Source organism: Cajanus cajan, chromosome 9, assembly GCF_000230855.2.
Source record: "Cajanus cajan strain Asha chromosome 9, NIPB_CcT2T_4, whole genome shotgun sequence".
Taxonomy (NCBI): domain Eukaryota; kingdom Viridiplantae; phylum Streptophyta; class Magnoliopsida; order Fabales; family Fabaceae; genus Cajanus; species Cajanus cajan.
The window spans coordinates 54,353,853-54,370,016 of record NC_138525.1 but is presented as its reverse complement, the minus strand read 5'-3'; the positions used below and the strand labels follow the sequence as shown (position 1 = coordinate 54,370,016).

At 33.4% G+C, this 16,164-nt stretch overlaps 2 protein-coding genes across 21 annotated transcripts; one reads left to right on the top strand and one right to left on the bottom strand.

Annotated features, from left to right (window-relative positions):
* The first annotated feature begins 2,425 nt into the window (after window positions 1-2,425).
* Window positions 2,426-10,957, top strand: LOC109794181 (ERBB-3 BINDING PROTEIN 1). 20 transcript variants are annotated; one of them, XR_014429491.1, is made up of 12 exons: window positions 2,435-3,225; window positions 3,428-3,502; window positions 3,976-4,134; window positions 4,722-4,756; window positions 5,260-5,403; window positions 5,496-5,631; window positions 5,796-5,945; window positions 6,070-6,223; window positions 7,297-7,331; window positions 7,403-7,488; window positions 8,053-8,099; window positions 9,449-10,957. XR_014429491.1 is itself a non-coding variant. In XM_083063206.1 (11 exons), the coding sequence occupies exons 6-10, from the start codon at window positions 5,597-5,599 to the stop codon at window positions 8,060-8,062; spliced, it is 342 nt and encodes a 113-aa protein (XP_082919332.1). In that variant the 5' UTR covers window positions 2,426-3,225; window positions 3,428-3,502; window positions 3,976-4,134; window positions 4,722-4,756; window positions 5,260-5,403; window positions 5,496-5,596; the 3' UTR covers window positions 8,063-8,099; window positions 9,449-10,957. The 20 variants fall into 20 exon arrangements, 6 of the variants coding, with proteins under 6 accessions (XP_082919332.1, XP_082919329.1, XP_082919327.1 ...); XR_014429489.1 differs by having other exon boundaries at window positions 7,285-7,331; XM_083063206.1 differs by lacking the exon at window positions 7,297-7,331 and having other exon boundaries at window positions 2,426-3,225; window positions 5,796-5,929; window positions 6,147-6,223.
* On the bottom strand, window positions 9,285-10,638 carry LOC109789209 (RING-H2 finger protein ATL34). Its single transcript, XM_020348111.3, has one exon. It carries the CDS (start codon window positions 10,636-10,638, stop codon window positions 9,478-9,480), a length of 1,161 nt encoding a protein of 386 aa, XP_020203700.1. The 3' UTR covers window positions 9,285-9,477.
* Window positions 10,958-16,164: the final 5,207 nt, after the last annotated feature.

Genomic DNA, 16,164 nt, shown 5'->3' with positions numbered 1-16,164 from the left:
AAAAATGCCCAAAACTGGAGAAGCAGAACGGCCCGTTCTCATAACCAGCAGAACGGCCCGTTCTGCTTCTCCAATATAGGGCATTTTTGTTATTCCGGAACGGCCCGTTCCGTATACTGTTACGGAATAAATATTTAATTAATTAATTTTAATATATACTAAATTTAATATTAGAAAATTTATAATATTTTAGTTATAATTTTTATTATCTTTTGATTTAATATTGGATTTCTTTTGATGGTGAAAGATATTTACCTGGATTTCCCTTATGGTGTGTTTGGATGAGTAATTTTACAAATTCAAGGAATTTGAAATTCTTGGTATTTGAATTACTTTGATTTCAATTTCTATCATTGTTAAAATATTTTGTTTGGATAAGTCAATTCAATTTTTTTTTAAAATAATGAAAAGAAAAGATAAAATATATAGGTGAAATAAGAAAAACAAATATGAGAAATTTCAAATTCTCCTATTTTTGCGAGAATTTGAAACTATAGTATTTTAAGGAATTTCACAAATGTTCCAGTGTGAGAACGGCCTGTTCTGGACTACTTAAAAATCAAAATATTATAAAAATTAGTTTTCATAAATATTCATTATTAAAATACTAATAATTATTAAAAACCTTTAAAACACTCTATAAAAGTCATTAACTATAAGAAGATAATGTCCACAAATATAAAATAAATAATAATTAACTAATTTAGTTATTTATTGAAAAATATCTTTCTAATTTCATGATTTTTAATTTTAAAATTTAAATTTTTAGTTAAAAATTAAAAATTTCTTATTTTTTTAATAAAATAATATCCTTTAATTTCTTATTTTTTATGTTTAAAAGCAAACTTATAAATTAATCTAATTTAGATTTATGAAAGAAATAAGCACAACCTAAAAAATGGAGATATTTTATTTTGCATGAAAGTTGTTAATATGACAGGTATTACTCGATCTTGTGTTTTCAAGTATCCTAATATTGTGAAAAATATGAGTTAGAATTGATTCAAATGAATAAATATTAGAACTATATATTCATATGTATCTCAAAGAAAAAGGAAGGGAAATAACATATGAATTAATTGACATTGTAATAACTATCCACAGTCAACGGTAGAATGAAACACCATCAAATTAGCCTCAAACAACTCTAACCTCTCGTTTGTACTCTCAAGTGATAATTTACAAAGCATGCACACTCATTATAAAGTATACAAATTTTTAGACTTATAAATTTCACTTTATTATATAAATCAACAATTTTAATATTTAAAAAGATAAATAAAAGTATATATAATTTCAATATATTATTGTAAATTTAATATAATAATAATAATAATAATTATTATTATTATTATTATTATTCATTTTTATTGAAATAGATGAATCTTTTAATATATTATAGTATATATAATTTTAATATATTATATATAGTCATTAAATTTAATATAATAATAATAATAACTTATATTATTATTCATTTTTATTCAGGTAGATCAATCTTTTAAGTGTAATATAAGTTTTTTTTTAAATAACTTGTAGCCTATGCTTTTAAACTAAATACATATTATAGTAAAAAACTTTAGTTTGACCTATTTAATTTTAAATATATTTGATTACTTTGTACGTTTATTAATTTTTGTATGTGAGCAGAGTAAATTACATTATTTTTAAAAAAATATTGTGTTTTTAGTTATATATTTATGTTAAGATAATTCTATAAGATATAGTTTAGATATACTAGTTTATCCTCTCCTAATTTCTAGTTTAGTTTCCTTAGTACTTGAATCTGAATGATTTTCATGTTATTGAATTGATGGATACAATAAAATAAATAGGCATAAAACATAATCAATCCCTAAAGTTTAGGAATTTAGATAAAACTGACTAAGAAAACTAAACAATAAATTAAGATAGTATAAACTAGTATATCTAAACTATATCTTATAGAATTATCTTAACAATTTATATTGTTTATAATACTTTTTAGTTACCGTATTAACCAAAAAATTATTTTTAATTAAAATATATTTTTGAATTTTAGTTAATTCATTATCATTCACTCACTTTATTAAAAAGTGATAAAATTTAATTAATTTAATAAAATAAAAACTTTAAAATAAATATCTAAAATCTTTAACAATTTCTTAAATACAAATATTTAATTAATTAATTTTAATATATACTAAATTTAATATTAGAAAATTTATAAATATTTTAGTTATAATTTTTATTATCTTTTGAATTAATATTGGATTTCTTTTGATTATGAAAGATAGTAAATAAAATTCAAAATCTGAATGAGTTTGTTTGATAAAAATATTTAATTAATTTTAATATAATAAATTTAATATCAAAATATTTACCTCTTCTAATTAAATTAAATTTTCCCTCTTAAATCCCAATGTTATTCTAAAATAAAAAAATTTTCCCTAAAACTACCCGCGCCACAAACACCAAAAACCCTAGAATCCTCCACTTCTCCCTTGCCCCCTCATCCACCGCTTCACCCTCTCCCACTCCTCCACCCTCCGTGCCATCAAGTCCTGCCCCAACATCCTCTACTCCAACAACCCCTCTCGCAACATCGACACCCTCCTCCGCCACAATGTCCCCCATTCCAAAATCTCCATGCTCCTCCGCTACTGGGCCTCCTCCCTCGTCGCAGCCCGCCCCTCCTTCCACACCGCCATCCTCCAAGTCCTCAATCCCGTCTTTAACCCCAACCACATTCTCTTCCTCGTCGCTCTCCGCGCCAAGCTCGTCAGAAAATCCCTCTTATGGAACTCGTGGTGCATGCTCGCTTCCGAGGCCAAGATCGAGGCCATGATGGGGTTTTCCGGCAACAAAGAAAATCTCACTCAATGCCTCCTTCAAAACACGCGCAATCCCCTCACCTACAATATCTAGGGTTTCCAATTGATTCGTTCAACAAAGATTCGATCCATGGTAGGGATTCTTGCGTGATTGACGCTCGGCAGTGGTGTGGGTGGTGGTGGAGATGAACGTGGCGTCCATGGAGACGACGGAGGTGCTGCGGAAGATGGGCGTGATGTATAGACATTTGGTTTGCAAGAAGAATTCGAAAGATGTGAAGGACAGAGGGGTTCATCAGAGGAACTCGGCATTGGAGCACATTGAGCGCCATAGGCTTGATGGGATTGTTTACTTTGCAGACGATGATAATGTGTATTCTCTCGAGTTATTTGATGCCTTGAGAGACACCAGGTACTTACTACTTACTTGCTTTCTCTTGCTTGATTGGAGTGTTGTTTGTTCGTTTCGTGTTTTTCCTTCATGTTTGGAATTTGAGTTATTGTGATGATGGGTTTGCATCTGATTCGTGTTATCACGCATGTTTTTGGAATTTTGCCTCTTGTTTGTTTGTTTGTTGCCTCAAGTTACTTACACGGCTCAAAATATTTCATAGAAGTTACTGATCATGGTCTGGTTCCAAGACACGTCAAGAAGGTTGCTATCCTTGGTGGAGGACTAATGGGCTCTGGTATAGCAACAACTTTAATCCTTAGCAACTATCCTGTCATCTTGAAAGAAGGAAATCAGAAGTTCTTGGATGTTGTTTAACACAACAATTCTAAAAGAAATATCTTTTGCTGCCAATAGAAGTGATTAGCAATTTAATATGCATACTGCAAAGAAATAACACACTATTAATATTTCTATTATTTTGATATTCACATTTCTATAAATTCTCTAAAATTCTATACAATTTTTAACTTGGATATTAACAATTGGAAATCTGATTTAATCCGAGATGTTGCTTGAAAGTTGAAAATAATAATCTTTAGTTTTTCAATGGTATGTCTTATTTTTACCTTTGTTTCCATCTAGAATTAGCATTTACGTTGATGATTCAGATAGAGTCACATTTTTAATTTTTTGTAATTCAAAATTGGTTAATAAAATTTACTCCCTTTGCTGAGTTTCTCTAATTTAACTTTCATTTTATTGTTGTAGTACTTATTGAGTTAGAGAAGAAAAAGATTAGCACGTGCATAATAATTGCGGCTGTAATAGCAGCAGTTGCTTGTGTTTTAGCAATATCTGCAATAATCATTCTCCTGATGTCTAGAAGACATAAGAAATACCAGCCCAAGTTTTCCAGGAAACGGATGTGTAAGTATTATAAGGCTTTCAACAAATTATATCATTTTCGTATTATCTTTGAAGAAATAGACTTAAATTCTTATTTCTTTTTGTAGCCTCTAATATGTCTATCAAAATAGATGGCATGAAAATATTTACTTACAAAGAATTGGGTCTTGCTACTAAAAAATTTGATAAGAATGAACCTAACTATTAAGTCGGATTGAATCTCTTAGTTCCTGAGATGCCTACTGTTTGTCTTCTTTAGTCTGTTTAAGGCTTTAAGCCTTTTCTTATGTTTGTTCTTTCATTTGATCTGGTTTTGCGTGTCTGTTCTGTTAAGCTCACATGTAAGATGGACTTATCACTAATAAGGGGCAAATGAATTGAAGGCTGTAACAAATTTCTATATTGAATCTATCACTAGATATTTAAGTTATGTCAATGTGTCCTATAGTTCTTTTCTTGGAATTTTCCATTTTTTTTATATATTTACATAAGCTTATTTTTTCTTATCACAAATATAATTTGAGTCTAGACATAAGTTTTTCCACATTAACTTGACATTTTACATTGATAACAACATTATTCTCATATACTTTTTTCTGTTGGTTCAGATGCTGGTTTATGAATTCAAGGAACTGAATTTCTGGTATGAAATTGTTGGGATTTTTTGCATTAAAATTAGCACTTCTTTATATTTCAAATATATTGATACCTACTTTTTATTTGGTTTGTGCATAACTTTTTTCCTTCTTCATGTTTTCTTCTCTCCAGTTTTATGCTTCATTCATAAAAATATTTTATATATTCATGTAACTTAGAACACATTCTTAAATGTTTAGGATTGTATAATAAGTTTAATTTAGCTTTTCAAATCTAAATTTTGACAATCTTCATTTGCCACTGAACTGAATATATATATTCATCGAAAGATTCAGCTAAAGAATCAAATCATTGAAAATGTTCGGCAATAATAGGAACGACAACAAATAACTTAATAACATATTATACCTACTATTTATAATGATTGAACACTTAAATCAGGAGGGTCCATCTAAGGTTTGTTATCTCTGAATGAGCAGGTTTTTCTTTGTGGTATATTTGGAATCTTCATGCTTCACATGATATCTTATCTATTATGTCATTTTGCAGGGTAAACAAGGAATTGTCAAGCACATTTATAGAGGGATTGTCTTTTTATATGATGGAAATGACGAAGAACATGGAGGTTATTTCACTTGTAAATCTAATGTGTGTGAGAAGGTCAAGCTTGCTGTTGGTGATTGTAGTGGAAAGGTTTGAAATCCTTTATAATATCCTGCTCTGTTATAAACTGTTTGACGACTTCAGTTGATTTTTTGATTTTTTTCATTCTGCTCCATGGCCAGGATAGTGAACCGGGTCCTTTAATCTTCGAAGACCAACCATCATCACCAAGATCTCCCCTGTCACCCAAAAAACCATGGCAAGCAAGAGAAAATAATCGTGAATGTCTGTAAACATACACGATTCCTATATTAGAGAGTAAAGTTTTATTATTTATATATGAAGGAGCATTATTTGTGAATTGTGATACTTTTTTAACATACATGTTCATATATGCATAGGGAATTGCTGTTTTGTTTATTTATTTATTTTTAATATTTTTGGATTATAGCTTATAGAGTTTGTTTTATGTGTGTGTACAGACAAACTGGAAATGTGTACAAGAACGTGAAGAGGAAGATTGAGAGAGGTGTTACTTTCCCAACTTGCTTATCTGTAAACAATGTGGTCTGCCATTTCTCTCCACTAGCCAGTGACGAGACAGTGTTGGAAGAAGGTGATATATTGAAAATGTAAGATTTTTGAGCATGGGTTTTTTTTTCTCAGTAAGAATTTTGTTATGAGTGATGGGGGAATGAAATTTGTGTTTTTCGCTATTACTGGGAAGTTGATGGTAGTTTCTTTGGTTGTTTGTAGTGATTTGGCTTGTCATATAGATGGTTTCATCGCGGCTGTGGCTCACACTCATGTTCTTCAGGAAGGTCCTGTCACAGGAAGGGCAACTGATGTTATTGCTACTGCAAATACTGCTGCTGAGGTGGCCTTGATGCTTGTTAGGCCGGGAAAAAAGGTAATCAATTTTAAGAATTTTTTCCCCTGTATTTGAATTTTTGTATGATTTGATTTGGAACATGTTGCCTCTATTAATTGTATGTTTGGTAGATAGGTATAAGGTCATCACTATATAAGCAATCTAGCTTAGTAAAATTAGGTTGCTTCATGTGTATTGTTTGAAGGGGTTTCTTTGCCTAAATGTGTGCCTTGTGGATTTTGATCTCTAAATGATGAAAAGTATCATGGCTATGGATATACTCCAATGAAGCTTTATTGTCATAGTTACACTGATAGAGGTCATTCATTATTTTTCATGTGTTGTCTTGCCGATTAAGCACATCATTAATCTTGGGAACTCCTCTTGATGTCTGTATTGTTCTTTTATCTTCATTTTAAATGATATCAAGCATTTTCATAAAAAAGACTTGATATTTTTGTTTTGATTGAAATTGTTTCAATAATAGGCTCTGGTAATCGATTACAAGAAATGGGTAATCGATTACCAGAGACCCTTTTAATAAGTTAATTTCGAACATATATATGATTTCCATTGTCTGGTAATCGATTACATGTATAGGTAATCGATTACCAGAGTTTTAAAACAATAGTTTTCTCAAATTCAGTAATCAAACAGTTAGTGAGGGATTCATCCCAGTTAGTGACAGATAAAATCCGTCGCAAATTGTGACGGATTTAATCCCTCACAATTTGTGAGGGATTTAATCCCTCACAAACTGTGAGGGATTAAATCCCTCGCAAATTGTGACGGATTCTACTTAATTAAAGTCATCACAGTTTGTGACGGATTTAATCCCTCACAAATTGCGAGGGATTTAATCCCTCACAAATTGCGACGGATTTTTATTAATTTCTAAACATTTATTATTAGAAATTAGTGACGGAATTTATACTGTTTGTGATGCCTTAATTCCGTCACTAATTGTGACGGAAAAAATAATCCGTCACTAAATATTTTGTGACGCCAAATTTTGTGACGGAATCATTTCCGTCACAAATTCCGTCACTAATTGATTTGTGACGGATTTGTTCCCTCTCTAATTTTAATTTTTCTAGTAGTGTTTATCTCAGGCCCAGAGCCCAAAGCAACCCTAATTCACTCCAAGGTACGTGCATTACATATACGAGACTATTACTCATACAAACCCTAACTTCAGCATCGGAGTCTCTTTTGCAGGTACCACCGCCATCTTGGAGCATCAGTGTACTAGTGAAGGAGGCTCACCAATCTTACTTGGAAGATCGTCCCTACGACAAATTCCGGTAAGAACAACACATAAAAAGTATCACTATAGATACAATATTTTTTTATATAATTTATTTGACATATATCTATACACAATTTTAGTTTTGATTTTAAATGAGATTTAACAACATATATTATGTGGCACTATAGTTTATATCTACACATTTTAACAATATATTAACATATATTGTATCTATAGAGTAGTTAAAAGTAATTTTTAGTAACAAGTATTGTTTCACTATAGGATGTCATTAGTGGAAAATGAGGCTTTTACGTCACCTCTTTCTTATCAGACTTAACAAAAATCGACGTAAAAAAGATGTGGTGACACAACATAGTAGGGTCCGACGTAAAATGTAAAATCTACGTCGAACACAACATACAACCGATGTAAATTTTACATTTTACATCGGACCCTACCAAATCCGACGTAAAAAAAGTAGCGAAAGCGAATAAAAAGAGTGCATGGGAGGCACATACACGCACACACTCACTCGAATCTCACCACTTTTCTAGATTTTTCTCTGTATAAACACTCTCCCTCTCCTTTGTTGCTAAATCATTTTTTCTGTCTTCTACAGAGTGGGGTGAACTCTTCGTTACTCGTTCGCACACTATTGCAGCTCAGGTATGAATCGTTAACACCTTTTTGTTTCGCATTGCTATTGTGGCTATTTTTTCTATTCGATCTTTATGTTGTTCTATTTGTTTGGGTTGTTGGCCTTTTCTTCTGGGTTGTTCTATCAAGAAGAACGACTTGTTCTTCAAGCAGAACGACCCGTTCTGCTTGCACTCATTATATATTTTTTTTATTTACAACTTTTTTACGTCAGATCTTAGCAATGTCCGATGTAAATTTACGTCGAATTTCATAACCGACGGAAATTTACATCCCTTGCTTGAACATGAAACTTTTTTTTTTACGTGAAAATCTTAAAATAATTGACATAAATTACCTTTTTTGTACTAGAGTGTACTATTATATGATAATTTTTTTTATAATGTATATTAAAGTATTTCAATTAAGATTTTTTTTATAAAAATTATGTGGATTGAAGGTGGATAAACTTATTAATTCATCATTTTTAACCCACTAATTCACCGAAATAAATCAACCCACCAATCAATCACTAATTAAGTGAAGTGAGTTAGTTTTTCAACCAATTTTCTTTAGTGAACTAACCATCCCGCCCACTTTAAATATGTTGATTCATATCATCCTTATGATTTATGATTTAGTAGTAAGTTCTATTAAAATATGTAATTTTTAATAAATTTTAATCAATAATACAAAAATTATTTTAAAAAATTTTGCTAACATTTCTCGGGAAGATAATTAAAGTTAGGAATTCCGTTAAAAACATTCATTGAGGGGAAAGGAAATAAGCTAAAAAAGAATACATTTTATATTGTTGTCAAACTAACAATACGTAGCAAATTATAACACTTTCTGAAACTCATTTTTTTTTTTTTAAGTAATGTTAGCAACACTATTTTTAACACTTTCTTTCTTGAGTATTTATTATTTCTAAAAAATTACTAAAAATCATAAATTTATGAGTTTTGCAATTCATTTAATAAATTTTTCTTTTAATTTAGTAAAAAAATTGTGATTTTTTATTAATAATAAAATATATTCAAAAAAGAGTGTTAAAAGAAAATGTAATCCACATTTTTTCTTATTACTTTGTCAACTACATCACCTGTTTTATCTCCTAACTTTTTCTCTTAGTTACCAATTCCTTACTCTTCCATCGATGAATACTGTAAAAAAGATTAGGCAAGAGTAACGTTATTCAAACTAATGTATTACTACACATGATATGAATATATGTATATATTACGCAAATAATAAAGATAACAACTAATAATCAAGATATAAGTATACAGATACAAAACATAGTAGTTATTGACTGGCTATCATTATCTACTCATAAAAACATGCATGAATAAGAATTATCAACTTCTGCAACGTAGGAGTTTTTTGTAATAAGAATTATCAACTTCTATGGAGCAAGACGCAAGAAATCAGAGGATCGTTCACCAGCAAGATTATTATCGAAAGCCACACCCGAACGCTGAACCTGTGATTTTTTCATGGATCTGTTCCAACCGTTATTCCTAACGAGACTCGGTGGCGTCAAAGGGAAACCCCACTGTACCTCACCACCAAACCTCTCATACTGCACACACCCTCTCCCACGTCCACTTCCCACGCTTCTCGTCCTATACCCCCGCGTGTCACTGCTCATTCTCGTAAAGCACACGCAACTCTTCGCACGCTTCAGCGTCGAGTTCATCATCTGGCTTCGTACCTCCTCGGGTAACCGTAGCGTAAACCTCTCATAGTTCTCCCCAGGCTGCACCAATTGACCCAACGAGTTCGACCGCGGAAACAAAAGCGAAGATAGAAACCCCGTTGATCTCGACAATGATGGACGGCTCTGATGCAACGAGCGAACCCTACGAAGCAAGTCCACCATTGGTGATTCCGCGTCACTCTCTCTCTTATGTTCTTCACTAATGTCATGTTCACTTTGATGTTCATGTTCGTGGTCACGTTCCTCATCATCGGGTATCTGAATGGACAACATCGGAGGCATGTTTATGTCTTCGGGTTGTGGAACGAGGTTGGCGCGACAAACCGGGCACGTGGAGTGGGAGGCTAACCAAACGTCGATGCAATCGGAGTGGTACACGTGGCAGCACTTGGGGATCATGCGGAGGGTTTCCTCGTCTTGGAACTCGTTCAAGCACACGGCGCATGCCAGCGTGTCGTTTCCGATTTTGAGACCCTTCACGTCGGAGTAGAGGAACGTGGGGAAGGTTTCTATGGTGGCTTGGTCGAGGCCGTTGGATTCGGCATTCGACGGGTTACCGCCTGCGCCGGTAGGAGCGGCGAGGTCGAGCCTGTTGCCACGTGTCTGCGATTGCCGGTCGGAGCATTTGCGAGAGTAGAGAGAGAGGACGGCTGAGATGAGGAACATGGCGGCGACGATTGCCATGATTGTGACCACGGATTTGTTGCTGTCGGGTTCCACTGGTGTTACCGGTTGACCGGTTACTGGCGGTGAGATATGAATGAGAAGGTGCAATAGAGGGAGCCATGCATGGCTTTGGTAAAAAATTCGGAGTCTCACTAGAGGACTCTCCTTTTGCATGCTCATTTTTTTGATTATTTATTTATGGATCATAGGCTTGCATGCATGTAACTCGTTAGTTCCTTGAAGTTATAACGCCAAAGCACTTTGTGCTTCGATTGTGGCGAAGGGAGGGATCAAACAGAGTTTGTGTGGCACTGTGTGTTTTTGTTCAGACCTATGAGTCTCTTGGAGCAATCATTAAGAAAGAAGGGAAGAAAGGAAGAAAGAGGATGTGCAATGGAGTGTATGGTTATTATAATTGTACTTGTGTTTAATGGTTTTCGTAAAAAACGTGGGCTTTTGCCAAATGAATACATGAAAGCGTACATTTGGAATTTGGATCTTTGAATATTTTTTTGAAGTTAATTTCTCATGAGCATGGGAAGCCAAGGAATTTTGGCTCCTCTGTGTTGAGTATGGCCAATGGATAACGATGTTATTTGTTTGTGCGATAAAATATTAATGGTACGAAGCTAACGCCGAAAGCAAGCAAAGAAAACGTCAAGATATTGTATATGGATAGCTAACAAGGATTTTTTTTATTTTCTTTTTTACGTCAAGAATATCCCACAATTGTCAATAAAAAATAACATTTTTCAAGACGTAAAAATCTTTGAAATGGTTTTTTTTTTTTTTTTTTACATTCTTTATAAAATATTTTCGATACACAAAGAACACTTAAAAACTCATTTATATACCAAACGACACAAAGCTAAATTTCTTGACCGTGTATTTGCTTGAGAGATACTTGTGCACTTTCATGTGAAGCTTTTAAGGTTAATATTTATCATACTCTTCTTAATTTTAAAATAAAGAGTTACTCTATTGTAAGTCATTTCTAGAGGTAAAGTGGTATCTTTAATTAGTTATAATTTCATATTTAAACTAAAGATTAAACCTTATTTTATAGTTAAGAAACACAAGTGTTAAGCAACTTGTATTATTAATTTTCGGATGTTTTGGATATTATTTTGCCATTTGACGTGAAGGAATTCTCCTCACATTAATTATTCTACCTTATGTTATCCACTTTTTTATGCATCATAATATAAAAAACCATCAAACACAAAACTAGATAAATCCATTAGGAGTTCCAAACACCATAACACTAGCTAGGAGAAAGAACATGAGTTCAATTGGACAAACATCTCAAACAATGTGTAATGAATTGTTAGAAATGTCAATCTTGGCTAACTTTTCTGCATATTTGTTATCCTCTCTATACCAATATTGATAGGATAATGACCAATTTTGTTGTTGGAGGGGCCTAATCTTTCTATATGACAGCAGCATAAAGATGTGCAAAGGTGACATCCTTCTCAGTCAAATTTAGAACAATCTTATAATCAAATTTACAAATTAAAAATGTAAATCCCAAACACCAAACCATATTCAAGCCATGATAATGATAATAAATTCAGCATTTTGACTAGAGTACAAATATCACGACTTCTCAATAATCTTTTTATCGAATTTCCATGATGCTCCCTAAGAATACCACCATAACCATTAGCTTCAAGGTTACCTAAAGAACTTCTATCTATATTTAATTAGCTTCACCACCATTGTAGTAGAACATTGCCACCAAACAACAATGTTACCTTTGACATGCTCTATGTTGGTATTCTCTTGAAGAATGGATAATAAGCTAGAGATATTATTTAGGATCAATCACTTAGAAAAAATAACTTGTTGAAATATTTTCATATTTTTAACTCTCCATAGCATCCAACACGTAACAATATAGAAAATTCTATCATTCCCACTAACATGAGTTTTATATATATATATATATATATATATATATATATATATTCAATTGAGGTCTTATCTTAGATTAAATATGTGTAGATTTGTGACAATTAATCATGTAGATAGATTCCTTTAAGTGGTTGCACCTGCAAAAAGAAGCATTTAAAGAAATATGTCATTCAATTTGACATAGGTTAGTAGGAAGGGTCTCTATGTAACACAACCAAAGGAAGTGTTTAATATTTTTAAGAACTTTTAAAGTCTAGATCCAAAAGAAATTTTCAAATGTTTGACTTTGAATGGCACAGCCTCTAGACAACCTATAGTAAGTAGTTTTGGTTGAATAACAACCTGACATCGAGGACTCTCAAATGATTACTTCATCACAAGATGGATTCAACAAAAAAGCTATTTACATTTTGTTTAATGGCAAGTGGGATGTTTGTATAAACACCTGACAGTCCCAAGCATCATACCTCCAAATATCTTGACTTGCATGTAAACGTCATGCAAGAGGACATAATCTACATGTTAAGAAATAAGGTCATTTGAGAGCCATTTGTCAAACTACAAAGGAATATTTCCTTTTCGAATCCTAATATGAAAGCTAGGTGTAAGGATAATAGCTGCCTTCACAAGAGACCATCAAGTATAAGATTGTCTCTATTGAATACATGCTTGAAAGATATCACGAGAGGGAATGTACTTATCAACTATAATTTTTTCCCATAGTTTATCAGTCATGTATTAAATTCCAAACGTGTCTTTTAAATAAAGATATATTTGTTAAACCTTAAATCATAAATCTTAAACTGTACGAATGTCGAAACCCCATTTATTCTTAGGAAGAATTAAAGTGTTCTAAATAACCCAATGAATATCATTAGTCCCCCATATAAAACGTCTAATTAAAAAATCTATCGCATTACTAACTCCTTTAGGAAAACATAAATTTTACATAGTATTGTTTACGGTGGATTTCGTTTTATGGATCCTTTTTATTCGAACTAGCACGATTTCACGTTTCAATTTATGCGTGCTCGTGACATGACAGAATTGAAGACTTTTAGTGAAAAAATAAAATCGTACAAGTAAGAAATAGAGTTTTCATTAAATGGTAACAGAATTACAATTCGTAAGAATAACGAAACGTGTTTAGAATGACTACACTACACTAGGCTAGATTATGCTATGCTACGCTATGCTATGCTACTCCTAAAAAAGGAAAAAGAAAGGTGGTCGAGAAATCGTACCCAAAGCTGTCTCGTACGCACAATATGCCTTATGCACAGGCTGCGGAGTGCATGTGAGGTATTGTGGGAATTAGATTTTCGACCTCCTGCTACGAGCATGGCTCATTTAATTTATAGACAAAGATTTGGGAAAGGTAACTGTTTCTGACGTGCCCCGGAAGTGCATAACCGTTCTAAACTTCCACCTCGACCTCGTGGCTTATTCCCGGGCACGTCTTTGGATAACTCTTGGAACTGCTCATTAACTTCCCCAAACCGTTCTGCAGCCTTTGACACTTATCCCATGATTTACTTCAACCGCTCTTAAATCGTGTCTCCTTTAAGTTCTTCATTCTGAGAGGTTGCGAAGTGTGTTCGTGTATGTCCGGATTCTTGGGATTTCGAGTAACCAACGAAAAATATACTACTCGAGTGTTTCCTAATTTTTCTTGTACTTTGAGAGGTTGCGAGGCTGTGAGCCTTTCTCTTGAGCAGCGTCCTTCCTAGTTCAATAATTTCGAGAGTTTCACGAAAAGTGTCTTCGTGTCCTTCCTCAGAAACTTCTTTGCCATTTTCCGATCACCTAGGATTTAAAGCACCTCTGTATTTCGAGTGCCTCCGAATTCATTTTCCGGTACCAACAAATGCCCCCCTGGAAAACATTTGTTTCGAAGTAACTGAGAAAGAATGTTTTTCAACGCCTCAACTCTCTTTTTCTGATAAGACCCTAGAGCGTTGTACTCTTCGCGAGAATTAAATGCCCCTGACATCTTTTAATTCTGAATTTCTCATTTTCGTACCAGCTGCTCCATTTTCTCGGGATGTTATCGAAATTCGTGAATCAACTTCTCCTGAACGTCCTCAGGTATGTTTTGTTGACTTTCGATTTTCCTCGAGCCTTCTCAGCTTTATAATTTCATAATTTCAGACTCCTCGAAAGCCTTAGTTGCTGATCTGTCAAACATAACGCTACATCTCGGATAAAGCATAACTTCCCGATCATCATCTTTCTTCCTCGAAAGAAAATCGAGCAAACTGTCCCTCTCTTTCGGATACATAGGTTCCTGCTCTTTCGCGAACTCATCTAAGAGCTCTTCCAGTTTTTTTCATCCGTAATAAGTTCGACAACTTCCTCTTCGTTCGCAACCAGGTCAGCCATATCGATTTCAAGCACATTACATTGATCCCCATAGAGAGAGGTTCCACATATCCTGCTTGTGTAGCGAATGGATCAGTATCAATTTTCATTTTCTTCTCCTCGAAAGCCAAGCGACCATCAGTAATCGCTTTCTCGACCATATCCCTGAAACGTACACAATTGTTAGTCCAATGACCATACATGTTGTGTTGTGATACAAATTTTTTTTTTTTTTGTTCAAAAGGAGGAATTTTATGATTTTCTGGAAGTATGATTTGCTTATCTTTCAGGAAAATATCGAATATTCTATCGACTTTTGTTATATCGAAACTATATTTTCTATTTGATCCGGCCTCTATATCATTTTCCCCAGGTTTTAATAATTGGCATTGATAGGTTGGCCCAGGTTGCAATTCGGCTAAGTTCACTTCCATTTCTTCATTTAGAGATTCGAAATTATCATCGTTAACGTCCATATTGTCTAAATATGCTACTTTTTCTCTTCGAACAAACTTGTCAATTTTCTCAACCTTTCTTCCTCTGCTCGCATTTGTTCAATTCGTCTCACTTTCTCTGCTAGTTGAGCCATATCTCTTAATTGTTCATTTATAAGTTTCTTTCGAATCGAAAAATCTAACCCAGTGGCGGCAATTTTTACCAACTCATGCTCAGGAATATTCGTGTAACATCGAGACTTTAGTTTCCTAAATCTATTCAAATATTCGTCCAATGTCTCATGATGTTTCCTCTTCATATTCATCAAATCAACTATGCTCACCTTGATTTCCTCTCGAAAAAAGTTTTCGTGGAAACTCCTTTCCAATTGTGCCCAAGTAATAATCGAATTAGATGGCAAAGTCGTAAACCACGTAAAAGCATGTTTGGTTAGTGAACTTGGAAAATATTTCATTTTCAAATATTCATTACCCACTAGGTCTCCACACTCGACTAGATATCTGGCTATGTGTTCTACGGTGGATTCACCTAACTCTCCTGCGAATTTTGAGAATTTCGGGACTTTCATCCCCCTGGGTAGCTCAGATTGGGTAATATAGTCAGGAAAGGCAGATACAAAGTAAGGGTGCTCATTTCGCCCCGTTTCAAATCCGTGCTTATTCAGTACCTTCTCGACTATATGATCCAAATTTTCCTCGACATTTCTCAGAGGTCCCCCTTGATTGAGATTGATACGATTTCTAATTTCTCGAATATTCATCTCATTGATGGTTGGATTTTCGAGGCCGTTCAGATTTACACTCGTATCTCTCGAGAGTCGATTATCATTAATTTTATCTCCTATTTTGCTCATCAGCTCGTATAGGGGTGTGAGTATGTTGTGCATTTGTGTAGACAACAAATTTACCATATCGTGGTTACTATGATCCATTTGTTGTCGAAGGGCTATCATGGCTTCATTGCTTATACCCG

Coding starts and splice junctions, on each gene's coding strand:
- LOC109789209 (XM_020348111.3), bottom strand. CDS start 10,638: ATGAGCATGCAAAAGGAGAGTCCTCTAGTGAGACTCCGAATTTTTTAC.
- LOC109794181 (XM_083063205.1), top strand. CDS start 5,597: ATGTCTGTAAACATACACGATTCCTATATTAGAGA. Junction 5,632..5,795: donor CACGATTCCTATATTAGAGA/GTAAAGTTTTAT, acceptor GTGTGTGTACAG/ACAAACTGGAAATGTGTACA. Junction 6,224..7,402: donor TTGTTAGGCCGGGAAAAAAG/GTAATCAATTTT, acceptor TCTCTTTTGCAG/GTACCACCGCCATCTTGGAG.